Source organism: Crocuta crocuta, unplaced genomic scaffold, assembly GCF_008692635.1.
Source record: "Crocuta crocuta isolate KB4526 unplaced genomic scaffold, BGI_CrCroc_1.0 scaffold190, whole genome shotgun sequence".
In the NCBI taxonomy this organism is placed as follows: Eukaryota; Metazoa; Chordata; class Mammalia; order Carnivora; family Hyaenidae; genus Crocuta; species Crocuta crocuta.
The window spans coordinates 8,770,312-8,791,424 of NW_027527955.1; the positions used below are offsets into that span (position 1 = coordinate 8,770,312).

The following is a 21,113-nucleotide window of genomic DNA, read 5'->3' on the forward strand; positions in this document are numbered from 1 at the left end:
TTATTGTACTTTTTCTTAAGTAATAAGTTAGTATCTATTAGCTGTAGTATCTGTCCGGGCACAAGTCACTAATATTCATTGTGTAAGAGTTTTCCAGTCATCCCAGGGGTTTATTAATTTTTCTCCCAATTTAGACAATAAGACTGACTAATTTGAGTGTAGAAATTAATATTTTTACTTTAAAATCAAGAGATCTTTCGGACAATAGATGTGATAGGCAGAGTAATGAGTCTCTCTTCCCGCCAGCCCAGCTGCACACCCAGTCATGCGAATATATTGTTACATGGCAAAGGGGACTTGCAGTTGTAGCCGGAATTAAGGCTTCTACTCAGCTGACCTTCAAATAGGGGAGGTTTTTTTTTATTACCCAGGTGGGCCCAATGTAATCACAGGGGTGTTTAAGAGTGGAAGAGGGAGGCAGAAGAGAGACCCAGAGAGGCGTCAGGGTGAGCGGGGATGAGCCTGGTGCCGCTGGCTTTGAAGACAGAGGAATGAGCCATACGCCAAGGAACAGAGGCAGCTTCTGGAAGCTGGAAAAGGCCAGACAATGGACTTTTCCCAGAAGCCCGCAGACGGAACACAGTCCTGCTGGTATCTTGATTTTGGCTTCGTGAAATCCACTTTAGACTTCTGACCTACAGCACTGTAAGATATTAAATTTGTGTTGTTTTGACTAAATTTGATAATTTGTTAAGACAATGGTAGAAAACTAATACAATGTACAAACTGATGCATTTAGAATAATGAATCTGCCATTATAGAAAACTGTGATCTGGAGATTTCTGAAGTTATGCTGAATACACTTTTTTGAAGCTGATGCTGACACTTAAGGGAGTACGGTAACGGAGCAAAGAAAGGATCAAGGCCCATTATGTTAATTATGCGCCAAACATTCATTTTATTATGTTTTATTGAATTAATTTCTAACAGCTTCAAATGTATAGATTATAAACTTCTTGAAGGCAAAGACCAGAGACCTGGTCCTTATATCTTATGCTGATCTTTTTATATATGGCGCTTAGCAGAGTGCCAAGTTATTACAATCCCAGTGTTGAACATGTGCCTGGAGTTTAATAGATACTTGTTGATTTATTGTGTTGCTTCTACAAAGGACAGAGTGGTTACATTTCCAAGTGGTAGAATTCTGCCTGAAATACATGCTCTGTAGCAAAAATAAAACTAAAATTACACATTAATATATTGCTAAACCAATAAAACAAGGATGAGGAGGGGTTGGCCAGATTATTTCTAAGGTCTGCTTAAGTGTTTATGTTTGATATAATTTTATTAAATGTGGGGAAAGTATCAAGATTCCCCTAACTGTGGGATGCATCCTATATTTTCCTAGTGATGACTGACACACTGTTCTTTCAACTTGGTGTGGGTTTCAAGCCACTCTTTAAGGGAGATTGCTCCGTATCGTCACATCATGAGCTGAGAATATTCAAAATTTTCTCACCACTGTGTTAATTTCAACCTTGATAACACATAATCCTGAGAGATTAGAGCATCATTAATTCTATGACTTTCTTAGTGGTCAGTGTATACTTGTTTTACTTTCAGAACATTATGTGGCTAAGGCATAATAATTCTGTTAGCATGCTTCATTTAATCCTCATTCTAGATAACATTTGAATGCATGGAGAATGAAACTTGGTTCCTGAAAATCCCAAAGATCCAAAGACCAGTCAGTTATATGCAGAGAAAAAGAAAAAAAGAATGAATGTTCAGTGTTTAAGAATAAGCCTCTCAAGTTTGCTCCAATGACAAGATGTTTGGCTAAAGTCACCTTTAGCTAATAGCCACCAACCCTTATCCATTCTAAGATTTTAAGTTCTTTGTCGTAAAGTAGGAAAGGTTCGTTGTGATAAGTATACATAGCTTCAAGGTTTTTCAACCTGTGTCAGCCCCTAATTCACCTTACCCACCTTACATACACTATTACCTAAATCATGTTCTTGAGGTACAATTGATTACTTTATTCTGGGTTTAGGCTTAGCTGCATTTGTTAAGTTGAAACTATGTATCACACCTGCATGTGTTTTTAGAATAAATTTTAAAACTAAAATTAAAAACTATGCATCTTGGTAATTATGTATCCTAACTATCAAACTGATCATTCTTTAAATGTGTACGACTCGGGGCGCCTGGGTGGCTTAGTCGGTTAAGCGTCCGACTTTCACTTAGGTCATGATCTTGCAGTTCGTGGGTTTGAGCCCTGCGTCGGGCTCTGTGCTGACTGCCAGCTCAGAGCCTGGAGCCTGTTTCAGTCTGTGACTCCCTCTCTCTCTCTGACCCTCCCCTGCTCATGCTGTCTCTCTCTCTCTCTCTCCTAGAAATAAATAAAAATATTAAAAAAAAATAAATAAATGTGTACAACTCTTAACTTCCCTTTATTGTAACATGTACAGTGCAAGTGAGCATGTAGCACTCAAATATCACAACTGATGCTTCTTTGAAGTCAAAGGTAGCCTTAGATTTAGGGTGGGGACAGAGGAAAAAGAATTAGCTGAGGAACAGTGGGAGAGGTAGGGAAAATTACGGGGTCATAATTTGATCCTAGTAATTGGCAGAACTGCTTGTTGTGGTTAATTTTTTTCTTGTACCCATTGACAGATTTAGCACAGACACCCTATTCATATTACAGTCCTGGTACATTCACATAGTTAAACACAAATATTCTGAAGACATTGATAATTACACTGACTCCTTTCTCAGAATTTTGTCTATGACTTTAAAAAAGAAACAAACCGAAAATTATGAAAATGCATGAAGTTCTGCAGTGTTTTGTAGGTCTGAAATATTCATTAAAAGAAAAGTCTTTTAAACCTGACAAACTATTTTTCTTGGGTACTAGAGGCAAGACCATTTTGCTTTACCTTTAAATTCTTTTTTGTTTTCTTTTTAATCCTTGCCATGTGGAGCTTGAAAGTACTAGTAGTAGATAACAAATAATTCTAAATTGAGAGACTGCATGAGAGAACAAATGAACCATATGGGGAAAAGTATCCAAGATAATGAAAACCACTTCCTATCATACTTAGATACAAACAGATTTTGTATCTGTTAAATCAAAGTCCTATTTAGATACAAGTAGATGATTATACAAAGAACATGTATTTTATTATGCACAACTGAAATAAGAATGTGAATCCCCATGGCTGTTGGTTCAAAATTTACTGTGTTTGGACCACTCAAAAACAATGTTTTATAGGAATTTATAGTCACTCAGGAGTTCTTCAGACAGATAGTAGCGGACATATTGCTTTGACACTTTCCATGGTTATCAGTCATTCCAAAAAAAAAAAAGACAGGTCATATCACATTAGGAACAGGGAAGATGAACATATATGCAAGTTATGTTTCCAGTGATGCTTGTGACAAATGAAAAAAATAATTTTGAAGAAACAAGATTAGAAAATGCTTTATGGGATTTCAGAATCCTTTCTTCCTTTACTGTATCCTTTACTTCTGCTTAGTCCCTTTCAATTTATCTTTAATCCCATGATTTTCTGTAGGTAGATGCGTAGACTGAGGAGGCAGTGGTATGGATCTTACCACCAAAGACTAGCTGTAAGATAAGAAAGTGAACTGGGCTGGAGACAGAAGTCCCAGGTTATAATCCTGATTTTGTCTTTAAACAGCCTTGTGATACTGAAGGAGTCTTTCAGTCTTTAAATTGTTCTTGTCTGTAAAGTTGAAAGTAAGAAAACTGGACTATAGAGGATTTGTAGGGTTCCTTCCAGCTCGTGTCCACCAGTCTTCCTTTTCCCTTTTTTTCCCCTTATGTTTATTTTTTTTTTAAACAGAGAGAGAGCACGAGCTGGGGAGGGCAGAGAGGGAGACAGAGGATCCAAAGTGGGCTCTGCGCTGACAGCACAGTGCCCGATGTGAAGGGCTTGAACTCATGAACTGCAAGATCGTGACCTGAGCCGAAGTTGTGATGCTTCACCGACCGAGCCACCCAGCTGCCCCCAATCTTTCTTTTCTAAACTGAATCATCTCCACCCAAACTATGTTGGTGTGTCATATCATCCTGCGCCTCTGTTTTGCTGCTTTTTGATCTGATGACAGAAGATGGCCTGTGGCTTGCAGATGGGTCAACGACGTAATTAGTAGATGATGAAGCTGGCCAGGTCGGTGACCGGATGAGAAGAGTTTGGGAGAGAAAAACATATTTCTTTCACGTGCCTCTCACACAAAGATGTATTAAATTGACAGAGAAAGACAGATATATGGTTTCACTCATGTGGAATTTGAGAAACTTAACAGGAGACCGTGGGGAAAGGAAAGGAAAAATAAGATATAAACAGAGAAGGAGGCAAATCATAAGAGACTCTCAAATACAGAGAACTGAGGGTTGATGGCAGTGGGGGGTTGGAGGGGCAGGGAAAATGGGTGATGAGCACTGAGGAGGGTGCCTGTTGGGACGAGCACTGGGTGTTGTATGTGAGGAATCACAGGAAACTACTGAAGCCAACACTGTGCTCTACGTTAGCTAACGTGACAATACATTTTTAAAAATAAGATGTATCAGACTGTGCAGGAGGTGGATTCACGGAGCCAGGAGCTAGTTATGTGTGCAGAAAACGCCAGATGTCAGAGGTCTCTGTAGTCGCATCTGCACAGCCACATAATTTTCATGCTATTCAGCACAGGAGTCCTATTAAATGTGTACTGATTCCTAGCTAAGTAACCATTTATCTACATTGAACCCTAATACATTAATAAGGAGGATTACAAAAGTCATTTACTATAAATTGTTATCTTAAAGTACTTTATAAAGGTACTTTTAAAAGCTTGGATAAACTTCCAGGTATTTTCTACAGCCGTTCCATCTCCGAATCACTAGTGAGGGCAGGTATTACCATCTCCGGATTATAGATGTACAAGCTGAGTTTCAAAAAGATTCAGAAGCAGCTTGAGTATCAAGAGGTCAGGTGTCTGTAAATGATGAGGCCGGGTGCAGGCCAAGGTGTTCTGCTAGCCCGGTGTCTTTTCAGAATGTCACCTCATCATCTTTCAAGGCATGAGTGCTGATAACGGAGACTGGTGGACGGACCCGACTACTCTGTCATTGCTACCAGAAAGACCCCTTATCAAAGCGATCTCACTCAGACCGTCTGAACAACTTAAAGCTAGCTTCCAGCCTCCTGGATGTGGAAATGTGCAGGGATGAGAGTATCCTTATCAAATGTACTGATAGCACTAAACAGAAACCTAATTTCACAAATATGGAGCTGTGGGAGGGATCGCAGGCGGCAGCCTGGCCACTGTGGCCTGACACACGCCCACAGGGTGGTCTGTCTGTCTTTTTACAACATGCTTTTAGAACACGACTAAGCCTGCTTAAAGTCTCTTTTCTCTTTTAAGAAAATCTTTAGATATATTCAAGAAGGTCATCCACAATTATATTTAGGATTTAAATGTACTGGAATTTTTCTGTGTTCCCAACATCTCAGAACAGTTCTAAAGTACTAATCTATTAATTATCAGCTTTCCTTTTGCCTTTTAACATTTCCTTTTCTGCTAAAGGTCCATTCTCCTTCCTGGTTTTTCTAAAGTACAGTGATTTGACAAATAGGATTTGAAAAATAAGACTTATACCAAAATTAAGATGGTTCATTTTTTTCTTTCAGATCCATATTTTTCAGAATTTGAGACAAAATCGTAATCTAAAATTTTTTTCACCGAAACAACTCAGGTAATTTTGACTTTTGTCATTTTCACTGAAGTAAATATTCTGTCTCTATCCATACTGCTGAGAGCACTGTTAAGGCTGACTTCCTGACAATTCAGAAGAAGTTTAGAAAAATGACTAACGAAGGCATTTAGCCATTTCATATAAAATATCTTTAATCTGTACAGACATGACATTATTTGAATAAGTTCTCCACAGCCGACAGGAATGCCAGCTCAAACTCCTGATCGGAGAATCTGCTCACGGACGCCCGCGCGTTGCTTCGGATTTGGAGTCTCTGTTCCTCAGACATGGAAAGAATGTGAGCCATGGTCTCCGCGTAGCCTTCTTCGCTTTCAGCCAAGAATCCGGTTCTCTCTCCTTCGTGAGGAACGACGATGTCAAGCTTGGGGCCCCCTGAATTGTGCGCGAGGATAATCGTGCCAGCTGCCATGCACTCAACAACTCCTGGGAAAGAAACAAAAAAGTCTTTTAACTTTTTGAGAGTGTTAGCAAGAACGAGGCTGAGTGGAAACCTCTCCAAGTTTTAGGACGCTTGCAAGAAATGTAACCAAATGTCTGTTGGGTCCGTAAATTTGCTCACTAAACTTCCATGGTGCCAGATACCTTTTAAGTTTTTTAGCTTCACAGTAATGCTACTTCGTTCTTACTTGAAACAGACAGGCAGGTGGAGAACACACTATAAAATCACATCCCTGAGGGTAACAAAACAAAGCAGGCTGCACGATGCTAGCAAGATGGCAGACTGAAAGATAACAGGTGTAAAGAGATAGCAAAAGCAAGTTTCAGGAGTTCCAATGACAGCTTTAGGGGCTTTCCCTCCTCCCTCAACTTCTTGGCTGGCTCCCTCCTCTTCTGCCCATGCCTGAGCCCTTCTCGTTCTCGGCACCATGCAGCGGGGGCCTCCTGTCTCCCGAGGCCACCTGACCCTCTTCCGTGGGGCTTCTGTAACTACCCGGATGGCGACGAACTGCTCAGTCTGTGTTTCCTGGTCAGGTCCCTCACCTACACTTCAGACTTGTACAGACCAGTGTCCGCTGGACACACACTTCCATGTCCCGCAGATCATTCTAACTCTACCTGCTGGGAACCTGGCTCGTCAATCACCTCTCCTCTCGGGAGTCCGTCTCTAGGTGAAAGCCATCCCACCATCCATACAGTTGTCTACACTCAAGACCTCAGGAGGTCCTCTCGGACTCTTCTTTTTCCTTCGTGTAATGCAGCCAGTTAATCACCACGTCCTGCTCAATCCTGCTTTAGATTTCCCTCGAGCGTGCTCGCCGACCGTGTTTGTACCGCAGCATGTCACCCAGGTTGCCGGGGCTGCCCGACACATCCTCCTGCCCGCCTCCCCCGGCCCTCCCTGCCCCTCACCAGTCCACCCCTCCACGGCGACCACAGTGAACTTGAGGAAATAGAAAGCTTTTAAATCCAACACTCAAAATCCAGCTCGCTTGTCCCGCTGGCTGCATCTGGCCCCAGCTCCCCTCCCCATCGGCGTGCTGCCCCCCGCGTGCTCCAGCCGTACAGAACCCTCAGTTCCCTGATGCACCGGCTAGTGCCCCTACGGTCCCACCTGTCACAATGCTGTTCCCTCCGCCAGATACTCTCCCATCTCTTGCAAGGCTAACTTCTAATTACTGTTCAGGCCCAGCTTACGTGTCACACCGTTTCCTTGGGCAACTGTTCTGTGACCTCACACATCTTTTATGTGTTTCTCTTGGATGCTTCAGATCCCCCTGCACTTGCCCGGGGCAGCACTTAGCCCCCTGGCCAGTAAAGTGCCGTGTGACTGGTCTGTATCACACACCGAGCCGGAGGTCTCTGAAGGCAACAATAGTTCCTGTCTCCCAGTCATTTTCCCAGCACCCGCCACGTGCCTGGTGCAGTGAATGCTCAGTTAGTGTCCGAGGACGGAGGCACCGAGAGTCAGGCTGAATCAAAAAGTTCTTGCTCTGTGCCCCTCAGTAGCGCGGTACCCACTTAGGGACAGACAGGAGAGCAAGATAAATCAGAGCCTCAGTACAGGAAACTTCACTTTTACGCTCTTCCGTTTTTCCCTGAGCACCTAGCAGTGTGGGACACAAAGCAGCCACTTGAGAAACAGATGTTGAACCAAATGAGACACAAGACAGTACTTGACTTTATACCAAATGTATGCACAACAGGAAGTCAGGGTAGAGAGAGCAATTTGCGCTAGAATAAACAAGAAAGGCTAAATTAAAGGCTAAGGAGATGAAAGTCGGACACTTATAATGAGATCTGGCAGAAAGAGGAGGGGAAGCCTTTCCAATGATGGGCCGGGAATCGACAGAACAAACGAGAGAATTGCCGTGAGGAGCCTAGTCAGCTCAGCTTTTGGTGTGTGACAAAGTCACCTGACGAGCTTAACCAAAACACTTCCACCAGGGCCCCACTCGGAGATTTGGATTTGGTCCTGCAGCTGAGATTAGGCCAGGAATCTGTACCAGTCCGGCCACGGGGTCAGGTGGGGCAGAGAAACCGGGGTAGGTGAGAGCAGGGGCTGTCTGAGTGAGGATCCAAGCTCTACCTCTTCTTGCGGCTGAACAAAGGCAAGTTTAAAACCTCTCTGTGCCTGAGTTTCTTTATTCGTAAAATGGAAATGAGAATACATCAAGCAGGGTTTCAGAGAGGATTAAATCAGATAATACTTGTGAAGATCTCAACAGTGACTTCCACACAGTAAGCTGTCAGTAAATACCAGCTATTATTATTGACTACATACTGTTCTGTCCTGCGGGCTCTCAAATGAAAAAAGTGTACTTGGCGGACTGGGGGAGGAGAATTAAGACCTGATGTGAACTTCTAGAGTATTGTTATTTTATCAAGAGAGCCCAAATGTACACCTCATGACACCAAACCAGTTGCTGAAAGGACAAACTCACCAATCCCAAAATGCTCGTTCCACATGGTATGCAGACCAATTGTGGCTTCAGACAAGTAAGTCTTTAACTCATCAAACGGAATGTTTATTTTAAATTCCACACCTTCTTGAACTCCTAGATCCTCAGAAAGCTTTCTCAGTTGATTTACCCTGAGTTCATCGTCTTGGTTACGACAACCTCCGATGAGGAGGAGTTTAAGGGAAGGAAGTGACCGAGCCACCTTCTTATTCAGCAATTTAGCAAAGGCTTTGATCTGCAAAGGATGATTCTTTTCAGGCCGGAACTGGCCTATGGAAACCAGTAAATGTCCCGGGGTTGTCTTTTTCTCATGTAAGGGAATGTCCAGAAAGGTCTGTACATCACAAGGTGGGTAAACAATATTTGTGCAGTTCCCGACTTTCCACAGTGAGAGAATGTGGTTTAGTGTCCAAGAAGAATTGACCATCACTACATCGCTGCAGGAACCCACAAGTCCATAAATAAAAGCAAATAAATAGTAATAGATGAGCTTTACTTTGCTGAGAAAAGGATTCCTGGTAATGAAGGCTGCGTTATTAAACCCGACATTCTGATTCTTCACTACAGAGAGCATATCAGTGCTGATTGTGGGATAATGAACATAGCTGCCAACGCGGCAACCCCCTAGATACTTAAACAGAGGCAGTGTGAACGCGTATCCCATGGAATCGATGTAAACGTCAGGAACGCACTGCATCAGAGCTTCCCAGCCAAGAAAAATGGATCCGAGACTCTGGCCCAGCAGTGTGAAGTGAGGATAGAGCGAATCTTCCACAAGGTAGCGTTTCCTTAGGAAAACAAACTTCACTGGGTGAGTGAGCCTGATGTGAAATCTTCGGAAAGCACCTTCTAGTATCTGCTGACCACTGACATTCACATCACCAGTATACACAACATAAACCGCTTCGGGATACCTAAAACAGAATGTAGGAGTTAAGATTTTCACTCGTTTAGGTTAATATCAAGCAACAAGCTGGAGATAATTATTTTGTCACAATCATAAAGCAGGTTGTTTTTATACCGAAAAAACTGTCTTGAATGTTTTTCATTCGTTATACTTGGTCTACTGATCTTCTCTCCTGAGTCTTGTGCTGTCCTGCAAGGTAAATGTTAGTCTGCCAAATGACACTTCTAGTTCTTTGCTATTTCCTCTTCTAAGAGTTTTGCATAGAGCAGACATCAACAAAAATTACTGACTGCTATTTCCGTTTTTTATGAAATACACGGAAACTTTATTTTGACGACTTTTTCGGGACAAAATGATAAAACATCAGCTACATACTCCTAAACAAGAGTTAAAATTTACTAAATGTATCTTTAGATAGGATCACACACGCTAAATGTATCTTTAGATAGGATCACACATGCTAAGGCATTACTCAGTGTTTTTATCTGAGAAATGCAATGAGATTCTAAAAGTTAGATCTGGTGCCTGCATCAAAATATATCAGATAGGGCATAATGATAATGGAAATTTGTAAAAGTATACCCTTATGACTATTTATGCTTTTGGCACTTGCTCTGATGGTGTTTTTTGTTGTTCTCTGAGTCATAAAATATTTCTTAAGTGTCTAGTATGAGCTACTAGGTTCTGGGGATTCAGGAATTAGAGAGTCTTTACCCTCGAGGAGCTGAGTTCAGTGGGGGAAAATAGATATATAAACAGAAAACTGCAAAACTGTGATATGTGTTGATAAAGATGGCCATAGGATCCTGTGCAGGCCTAAAGGCTGAGCATCTCGTTGCACTTCCCCACAGTCAGAATGATCCTTAGAATGAGGTTTGTTTGTTTTTAATGTTTATTTATTTTTGAGAGAGAGAGAGAGAGTGAGAGAGAGAGAGAGAGAGAGAGAGAGAGAGAGCAAGCTTGTGCACATGAGCAGGCAGAGGGGCAGAGAGAGAGGAAATCCCAAGCAGGCTCCGCATTGTCAGTGCAGAGCCTGAAGCGGGGCTCAAACTCCAGAACCGTCAGATCAGGACCTGAGCCGAGACTGAGTTGGATGCCTAACTGACTGAGCCGCCCAGGTGCCCCTGGAATGATCCTTATAAAATGAAATAAGATCGTCGTCTCCGGTTGCTTAAAGACGGCCACGAATTCTTTGACACTTATCAAGTGGTGGGATCTATGTCCCCTCCCCTGGGATGACAGGCTCTGTGACTGCTTTTACCAATGGACCATGTCAAAGGTGACATTTTGCCAGTTTCTAGAGCCCAGCTCTAAGGGGATGGTAATTTCTGCTTTGCTCTGGATAAGTCAGCTGTCAGATAAGACGTCCAACTGTCCTGAGACAGCCGTGTTGTGTGCAAGCCCAAGCAGGTCACATGGGGGGCTGCGGGCGACAGAGACGCCTGACCAGCGCTCCCTCCCCTCACCCACTGTGGCTGTCGCAATCGTCCCAGCCCAGGAAGCAGGTATGTTAGTGAGGGAGCCTTCGGATGACCAGGCCCCAGCTGTCATCTCAGTGCAGCAGCTTGGTATGCGCGGTTCCAGACACGGCCCGTCAGTCCCCAAGCTGTGAAAGATCATGATGAATTCTTGCTTTAGCCATTACGTTCTGGGGTGGCCCGCCATGCGGCAGCAGGGAAGCACAATATCCTCTCTCTGTCGGGAATGCTCGCACAGTTTCCCAGGCACTTAGATCCTCACTGCACTCGCTCAGGCCTGTGGAACCGGCCCTGCCTCGGCTCTCGCACATGCCCTGGGGTCAGCCCAAACTGGACTCCTTCCCCCGAGCAGCAGACAGGCTCTGTCCAGTCTCAGGGGACTTGCAAGAGTGGCTGCCTCTGTTCTGAACTCTCTTCTCTCATCTTCACTATTTTCTTGAGGCAGGCGGAGTGGCATGTGATTTACAGCGCGGGACCTCGCAACGCGGTTCCCGTATCTGTCAAAGGAGGGTAACAGTGGGGGCACCCGGGCGGCTCAATCAGTTAAGTGTCCGACTTTGGCTCAGGTCATGATCTCGTGGTTCATGGGTTCAAGCCCCGCATTAGGCTCTGTGCTGACAGCTAGCTCAGAGCCTGGAGGCTGTCTTCGGATTCTGTGTCTCCCTCTCTCTGACCCTCCTCTGCTCACGCTGCCTCTTTCTCTCTCTCAAAAATAAATAAAACATTAAAAAATTTAAAAAAAGGAGGGTAACAGTAACAGCCTCACAAGATCATTCTGAGGACTGAGCGAGCAGACACGTGTAAAACATGTCACACAACGGCTGGCACAGAGTAAATGCCCAGTATGTGTCAGCTGCTCTCGTCACTTAAACCTCAGTGAAGTATCAGCTCCTTGGAGGTTTTCCCTAATTACTCAGTCTAAAGTACGGAATCACTCGGGGCTCAGCCCGTTAGGCATCCGACTCTTGATTTCGGCTCAGGGCACGATCTCACGGTCATAAGCCTCAAGCTCTGCGGAGTGTGGAACCTGCTTGGAATTCTCTCTCCCTCTCTCTGCCCCTTCCCTGGTCTCTCTCTCAAAATAAGTAAACATTAAAAAAAAAGTATGGAGTCCTATTTTAATTTCTTGCATAGCATCTCTCACCATTTGGTATTTTTCTTCTTAGATATTATTTTGTCTCTCTCTCAACTAAAATCTAAGATCCATGATCTATTTTGTTCACCATTCAATCTCGACTCAGCAGCGCCTGACACAGAGTACGTCCCCAAGAAATATTTCCAGATGGAATGAAAAGTGTATTGTAGTTTATGCTGAGTCACAAGAGGCTTGTAGAAATTAGCTAGAGAAAAAGGTCATTTTAGAAAAAAAGGAACGCTGTATGGAAAGGCAAGGAATCTAGAGAGCGCATGATGCTCCCAGTTCGGCATGCTGAGCAAAGTACACATGAAGGAATGGGGAGGGATGGAAAAGAAAACGTGGCAAGAACAAGATGCAGAAGTATCTTCTATGTGATACTGAGGATTTGCACTTCTTTCCTTCCAGGGGATTGGGAGTAACAGAGTTTGTGGGGAGTGCAGGAGAGCTGTCACAAAGCGCCACCACTGCCCTCAAGAGTTAGGCAATCTGGGTAGACAAGTTAATGCACCTAGTTATGAGAAGGAAAGAGCAGTAGTGATTAGAATAGGAGCAGGGAAGGCCTCAGAAAGGTGGGCATTAAGCTGGGATTTAAGGGCATGTTTTAAATCTAGGGAGTTACGGGAGATGGCTGAGGAAACGCAGGGGCGGTGGCTGGAAGCCAGGATGAGCCCGGAGCGAAGAGATGCAGAGTGCAGGGCATTCTGTGTGCAGGCTCTGGACCTGGAAGAAGGGCTTGGGCCAGGAAGTAGAGTAACCATGGAAGAATAATAGTTTCCCCCTCTGATAAAACCATAAATGGAATTTGTACTTTACTATGTTTGTTCCTTTCTATGTTTGGAGATGCAGGAGGGGAGAAGGAAGCCTAAAATGTTAAATGACCAGTTAGCAGCATATTCCTTCATTACGGTAACGTAAGACTAACTGGTAATGATATCAACATTAAAATCAGACAGATGCTTTCACAGAGATTACTTCCTGTGTGACATTATGGACTAAAAATATTCAGGTTTCAAGTGTTCCCCATATTACTTGGCATATTTCTGTCTATTACTCAACTTCTCCACACATTCTTCCAAGGTGACAGTTAAACCCACTAAATTTTGTCATTAAAGGGCAGATACTTTCCCTTTCCATTTCTTTATCATATCAACTAAAATTCAACAGGATCTTGTAAGGCAGGCTGGCACCTAACAGAAGTATTTCCTTATTGAAGAACAGTTGGCTATGGATAAGGTATGAGAGAGAGGTCAATTTCCGGGTGATGATTTTTTTAAGGTAATAACAGAGCAAACTAGCTAGAAAGATGCATACCTACTTTTTCTGCAGCGCCCTCAAGGCACACCACAAAACTCTTTCTCCTCCTCCGCCAGCATTGCAGTATGGATGAAAAAACGCAATCACTCGTTGATTTTTCCCATTTTTGTTAGTTGCTACTGACTCTTTCTTTCTCTGTACCAGCAGTCTGATTCCCCAGAGGATAATGAACAAACATATGCATAAAATTCCACATACGGTCAGGCCAGGGAGGAGTAATGAATAAAAAAACCTGAAACAAGAGGGAAAATGTAAAAATCAACAGAATGCCCATTCAAACGAAACAACAAATTAAAATCTACTTTTGCATGTCCACTTTATATAGTAGTAGTAAAGAGAGAAGATCTTTATACCTGTGAGTCTGCTGACGAAATACTCACTTTTTAATCAGCAGTAAAAATCAATGTTGAGCCACCTTTCTCCTAACAGTGTATGTGTTAAGGGATTAAAAACAAATTTAATTATTAACCTAAACAAGACCTGACTAGGAATGGCATCTGACCCTCAGTTACGACACAGAGCCCAAGCAGTATGTCTTCTGAATGATCAGTAATGAACATTTAATTAGTTAAGAGTGTGATGAGGTAGCAAATCATTTTTATCCTCTCACTTTGACTCAAACAGAACAATTTCTGGGGCCAGAGGAACTTAGATATCTCCATTTCTATTACGAGCTCTGCATCTGCTGTTTCTATGACCCTAGAACACTGCTGTTCCTCATGTGCCTCTAAATGAGTTGCCAAAAATGTACCGACAACTAACTTCTATGCCATGCACAGAGGCAAACTCACTTACTCGCTGACTGATAGAACGCCTGGCCCAAAGAAGGTATGTGTGTTTGTTGACTGCATACAACATTTTTTACCTCTCAGATGTCTCTTAGATGATGTTAAAATGATTTTTCAAAGTATGTTTTTCTCTTAGAGCTGGGCAATATAGTTGGTATCTAACTTCATATTTTTCATATTTTTTATACTCTGCTTACCCTTTAATAAAGGATCGGGGGGCCTGTAACACATAAAAGCACTAAAATACTAAAACTTTTTTTAAAATCTTTATTTTTGAGAGAGAGAGAGGCGGAGCATAGGCAGGGGAGGGGCAGAAAGAGAGGGAGACACAGAATCCGAAGCAGGCTCCAGGCTCTGAGCTGTCAGCACAGGACCTGACATGGGGCTCGAACCCATGAACCGTGAGATCATGACCTGAGCAGAAGTTGGATACTCAACCGACTGAGTCACCTAGGTGCCCCATATAATACTAAAACTTAAATAATGAAAAGCCAGGGCTGGGCAGTTCAAGTATTTGGTGGGAAGTGGTGACAGGTGGGGGACATAGATATACAGACTCTAAATTTGTATGTAGTAGTGAAAAGCAGATTGGGCTCTGAAGGGCTTAATGACCCAAGTATGTATGGGTATATTTTGTGTAGCGGCATAGTTTTCATTGTCCATAAGTAGAAGACATAAATTCTTCAGAGAAATAGCTATCCTTTTTTTCTTAATTTTTAAAGTTTATTTATTTTGAGAGCGAGAGACAGAAAGAATGAGTGGGAGGGGCAGAGAGGGAGAGAGAGAATCCCAAGCACAGAGAGAAAACCTGACAGTGCAGAGCCTGACACGGGGCTGGAACTCAAGAACCATGAGATCATGACCTGAGCCGAAACATAAATTGGATGCTTAACCGACTGAGCCATGCAGGCACCCTGGCAGAAATAAATATTTATATTTAATTCGGAAACAAATTTCTCATGTGGGATTTCCTATGTGAATAAGTCCACTACTTGAATAGGTGTTTGACTTATTAGAATGATTTGATCTCAGGATAACTTTAAACTCTTAAAAATTACTGAAGACCCCATCCAGCTGTTGTCTATCAGGATTTCCCAACCTTGGCACTGCTGACATTTTAGACCACATAATTCTTTAAAAAAAAAATTTTTTTTTAATGTTTTATTTATTTTTGAGAGAGAGAGAGAAACAGCATGAGCAGGGGAGGGTCAGAGAGAGAGGGAGACACAGAATCCGAAGACAGCCTCCAGGCTCTGAGCTGTCAGCACAGAGGCCGATGCGGGGCTGGAACCCACAAACCGTGAGATCAAGACCTGAACTGAAGTCGGACCCTTAACCGACTGAGCCACCCAGGCGCCCCTAGACCACCTAGTTCTTTGTTGTGGGACTGTCCTATGCCTTACAGGGTGTTTAGCTGCATTCCTGGCCTCAACCCACTGGATGCCCACAGTACCCTTCCAGTCATGACCATAAGAATTATCTCGACATTGGTAAATTTCCTGCAGGCGTAATATCACCCCTTGTTGAGAAATACTCATTTACATTAATCAATCATTACATTGATTATTATATCTACCAATATTTAGCATATCAAAAATTAAACTGAGGAATTTAAAAAATTGTGAATTATTCTAACAATGACAAATCCATTACATGTTAATATAAAACACATTTTTATTAAAAAACCCTGTATTTTCCAAACCAAAAAAAGAAAAGAAATTCAGTAAGCAGAGTATCAGTGTTTTAGATTTTTGCAAATCTCTTTAATATCTGGCTTAACAAGACAGCGGCTTTTCACATCTGCTTCTGCATTCAATCTTAGTGATATGTTGTTTTATTTGAAGTATATAAAGGAAAGGCAAGCTCACTCAGATATGTAGTAGGAAAAGGGAATACAGTTAAATAGCCTTTTTAGATGGTTACAACATTTTTCTGGGATGTTATACCAAATTAGACAAATGGCAATTTCTTAATGGTCAGGTGCAACAAGGAATTTGGAACCCAATCAATGACCTTTTCATACTCTATTATACTCAAATCTTGTACTTTAAATGGATCTTTTACCTACACATGGTTTTGTAACATCATGACTTGATTATATGGAAAATATGGTTCATGACTCATGTAGACTTTCCAAATGTGGCTGATTTCATTGTATAATATCCCCAAATCACATCTGTTAATATAATTACCCATCTCTTCAGGAAAATCTTTGAATTACTGGAAAGTGGTCAAGCTCTGAATGGCAGATACAGGTTCCCCCAAATTCTAATTTTCACCTGAAAGTTCAAACTTTATTATTAGCAATGAATTCTATCACTTGTTTTCTTCGAATTGACAGGGCCACTTCATGAATTTTCAAATACCTAAGTCAAAAGACCTATATGTTCCATATGGGACATTCTTTCACGTAAAAACCATGTCCCATAAAAAAGTGTCTAATTTAGCTTGCAACTTAGCAATCATATAAGAACTTTTCCTTGAGTTAACCATCATACTTCAGTGTGGAGACATTATATAGAATATTAAAAAGATATGTACTCAAGGTTAACACTTAACAAAATTAATTTGTCCTGTTTCATCAAGGACATTCTTAGTAAAACTGGCTTTAGCAAGTGCACTGTGGTCAAAAACACAAGACTTCTAATATACTTTGATGTCATCAACTCGATTTGTAATAAGTAGCAGTTTTATCCACTATTACTTTTGCACTGTTGGTGCAAATGTAAACATGGTGAGAAAGCAAATGTTATCTTAAATTATTATAAAAATGGTTTTGGTCTTGAAGACCTGCCAAGGTCTATGGACCATACTTTGAGAACTACGGCCTTCGAGGACAAACAGGGTTTGACATCAAGAAGTGGTAAGATTTGCTAATTATTTAACATTTGAAATATATCTGTTCATAAAAGGAATACTATATAGCTATCCCAGGAAAAGTTAAAAGCCCATTTAATTTAAAATGTGGCTGACCCATAGAATCCAAGGATTTTTATGGCATTTCCTTCTAATGATTTAGGTGGGAAGATTCATGTGATAGGATTTTCAAACTGAACTATTTAACTTAAAATCAGAAAAAAAATCCTAATAACTAGAGTCGATCCAATCCTTTATTGAGTCTGTTAGTTTCAAAGATACAGACTATATAAATTTATTAGACAGCCTACAGTACTTACACATCAAAACTACCCATTTTAGAATCTGTTTAAATATAACTAAAAATAGGGGCGCCTGGGTGGCTCAGTCGGGTAAGCGTCCTACTTCAGCTCAGGTCATGATCTTATAGTTTGTGGATTTGAGCCCTGCATTGGGCTTTGAGCGGTCAACACAGAGCTGTCTGCTGACAGCACAGAGCCTGGAGCCTGCTTCAGATTCTGTGTCTCCTTCTCTCTCTGCCGCTCCCCAACTTGTGTGCTCTCTCTCTCTCTCTCAAAAACAAATAAACATTAAAAAATACATATATAACTAAAAATATGTGCCATTAAATAATGTTTAGCACAGAAACCTAAGGCTTTGAAACTTAACTAAACAACAGTGACTCATGTATTCAACAAACATTTATTTAGCCATTATAATGTGCAAAGTACTGAGTTAGGGATATTTCAAACGGCAGGGAAGAATATGAAGCCTCTGAAAATCGACTTTCCTGTTCAAAAATTTTAAATAATCATTATAGAAATTGGAGTAGAGGGGACCAAAATGAAGAAACAATACCTGAATTCTGGAGAGAATATGTATAAACTATTCAGTATGCTATCATGTTAATTACAAATTTCAACCTGAACAAAAATAGGTAGATGTTAAAAGAACTGTGTAGATGGAATCGATTGTATATATATATACATATATATACACACACACACACATACACACACACACACACATATATATACACACACATATATACATACACACACACATACACATATATATATGGCAAGACACATAAAATACAGTCGTACTGCATCAACTAATGTAGGGGAAAACAAAGTCTGGGTTTTTTTCCACCAACATGTTAAAAGTAGTTATCTTCAGATGGTAGCATGCCTGGCCAATTTCCCGTTTTTGCTCCTCTATTTCCTAAGCCTTCTACACAAAACAATGTATTACCTATGTAATAAAATTTTATGACTACTCTTACATCAACCGGAAATGACGATCATACAGCAGAGGATTCAATATAAACTTTTTATTTGTGAAAATAAAGAGAAATCTCACTAAAATGGATTCAGGAGGCCAGAAGGGGGAGCGCAGAAGGAGTCCTATCCCTGAAATGTCAATTTCATGAAGCACTGTCCATTACAGCATCCAACAGAAGAATCCTAAACAGGATGGCATGGTCACGAGCAGGCCCCAACAGGGGAAAGGTGTACACCGCATCTCCGACGAGAGTACTCCTGCAACTCAGCCAATGAGAAACCCTCACCACTCCTGCTTTTCTCCGGTAGACTTTCCTTCAACCCCACCCCTTCAACTTCCTCCTTCTCCAGAAACCAGTGGTCCTCTCCTTGGTAGAACTTGCCTATGGTTTTGCCATAGCTTGAATATCCAGAAGTGCAATTCTCTGCTACTCCCGAAAAAGCAAGCAAAAAACCAACCAGATCATTTTTGCTGGTAAGATAGCTATTTTATTTTTAAGGTTAACATATTTAAGTGGCATATGTTAACAATGACACTTTTGGTGAGTGAAAGAAGGGAAACTACGACGTGAGAAGGAAGAGCCAGTTTATTCTTTACCAAAAGAGACACGATAGTTTGAGAAATGATCCATGGCTCAATCAGAAAGGAAAACGAGAAATGAATATGAACAAGTTATAACAGAATAGTTGGGCGTGCGAAAAAAAAGAAGAAAAAGAAGGGAAACTGCACCCCTCAGCCAGGAGTGGGCCAGGCGAAGAAGACGCGGTAAACTGAGTCTTTAACCCAATGGGCTTCAGTCTAATTAGAAGACTCCAAAGTGAGAAGAGCGCTCACTGTCCTTGAGGCCTAGATTCGTGACTAGAAGACCCCCCCTCCTCCCCCGCAANTCAGTTGCACTGGCTGGACAAGTACCACCGCGAAACAGAAAACGCCTGCGAGCCCACACCACCGGCTCCTCACCTCAATAACTCGCACAAGCACCAACCCCCTCTGGTGGTCGCCATCTTCCCTCGACCCGCGAACTCAGGAAGCGCTTCGCTATTCCTCTTCTCTATTGGCTCCAGAGGAAGCGGGCGGGGTTCTCCCCGCCCCTATGGGGCAGGTTGCGCGTTTCAATTGGCTGCTGGTAGTAGCTTCCCACGGCCTTCCAGTCAATAGAATCTCCCGGGGAGGAGACAAATCTTTGGCGTGGCGCACAAGAGTCCCGCCCCTCCAACGGGCGGGGCCGTGGTGGGAGGCGGGCTGGAGAGGGCGTGGCCTGTGATGGACAGCCGGCGCACCCGCCCTCGGCCCCCTCCCCCACTGGAAGCCCCCAGCCCGGAGCCCGCCGGCCGTTGAGACCAATGGGAGGCCCTTGCGCGTCTCGGATCGACTTCCCAGGTGCGGAGTTCACTCCCGCGACGGCGGCGACCTTTGGGACCCGCGGCGTCCCGGAGCGAAGCGCGGAGCGGAGGGGGAGCCGTGCGGAGCGGACCCGAAGCTGGTGCCCGCCACGCCGCACCTTCTACGCGGGCGGTTGGCGAGTCCTGGCATCTGCATCTCCGGCTCGGCGCTGCCCGGCTCGCCCTCGCTCTTGTCCTTCCCCGCACGCGCGGGGGGCTGAAGACCGAGTCCGCAGCGCACCGGCCCGAGGTAGCAGATACTTGGGAGGGAGCACTGGCCCCCTCCAGGGGCACGGGCAGGGCCGCCACTGGGTGTGAGTGCGGGTCCGAGGCCGACCCCCCTCCCCCCGCCCGGCCCTTGGGCTTATCCCCGCGCCCTCCAAGGGCCAGGGCGCCAGGGCGCGCAGCTTTGAACTAGGCGATGGAGCGAAGGCTGCTGATTCCCTGGTCTGAAACGCAGAGGCCCTTTTCCAGACCCCTTCCTGGGTGAGGGAGCCGAACCGCAGAGATGCCACCCACAACTCGCTCCCGGTGTTTTAACAGCGCACTTCTCCGCTACCCAGGTGACCTGTGGGCTCTGGGTGGAATCCACACAGAAGAAACTGCTTCCTCCCAAGGAGGATGCTTGAGCAGGAGAGGCAGCTGACTGCTAGGGTAGGGGCCAGTTGGAAAGTAAGTTTCCCTCCCTGGGCGCCGCGCGCTCACTACCTGGAGAACTTTCCACGCCCACCTGCCCACTTTCCTCTGCTGCCTGGCTTGTTCGGGGAAGACTGGGGGCTAGCTGGAGCCCCAGCCCCAGGGGATTCGGGGATGTAACAAGAGCGCCCTTAGAAATGCCATGCCTTTAACGGGTTTGCAGGAACAATTTGAAACCCAGCACTTTTCCGTTCATCTTTATGTCCGAAGCTGGATTTGTAAAGTGAGCGTTGAGTTGCCGTGTAAGAGCCCTAATTGCCCAGGACGGTTAAGTTAATTACCCAGAGAAGTTATTAAGAGTACGCGGGTCTCTTTTTGGTCTTTCCAGGTCCCGCAACTTTTTTTTTTTAAAGAACTATTTTGAATTCGTTTTAATTATACAAGTAACGCATTAATGTGGTGATTTAAAAATGCAAACAGCACGGAAATATGGAGCATGAAAAGCAGATCTGCTCCCTAATGCTTTTCTGTTCATTTACATATGTCTTCCTTTGTTCTGAAAACATTTATTGAAAACTTACTATATATTTCAGGCATGGTGCTAAGAGCTGAAAAGGGAGTGGTTAAAAGATGTGTGTATGTGTATGTGTGCGCGCGCGTGCATGTGTATCTCCAGAGAAATCTTTAAGTTTTGTATGTATGTGG

The 21,113-nt window shown here is 43.3% G+C and overlaps 1 protein-coding gene across 1 annotated transcript; it reads right to left on the reverse strand.

The window, feature by feature from the left end:
* Positions 1-5,733: 5,733 nt before the first annotated feature.
* ALG11 (ALG11 alpha-1,2-mannosyltransferase) lies at positions 5,734-19,560 on the reverse strand. The gene is made up of 4 exons (XM_077752665.1): positions 19,351-19,560; positions 13,464-13,694; positions 8,608-9,539; positions 5,734-6,148 (listed from the first exon to the last, which is right to left on the reverse strand). Exons 1-4 carry the CDS (start codon positions 19,392-19,394, stop codon positions 5,877-5,879), a joined length of 1,479 nt encoding a protein of 492 aa, XP_077608791.1. The 5' UTR covers positions 19,395-19,560; the 3' UTR covers positions 5,734-5,876.
* Positions 19,561-21,113: the final 1,553 nt, after the last annotated feature.

Excerpts from the sequence above, each read along its gene's own strand:
- ALG11 (XM_077752665.1), bottom strand. The coding sequence starts at position 19,394 with ATGGCGACCACCAGAGGGGGTTGGTGCTTGTGCGAGTTATTGAG. Across the intron at positions 13,695-19,350 it reads TGCTTGTGCGAGTTATTGAG|GTTTTTTTATTCATTACTCC; the intron begins GTGAGGAGCCGG and ends CTCTTGTTTCAG. Across the intron at positions 6,149-8,607 it reads GAACGAGCATTTTGGGATTG|GAGTTGTTGAGTGCATGGCA; the intron begins GTGAGTTTGTCC and ends TTTCTTTCCCAG.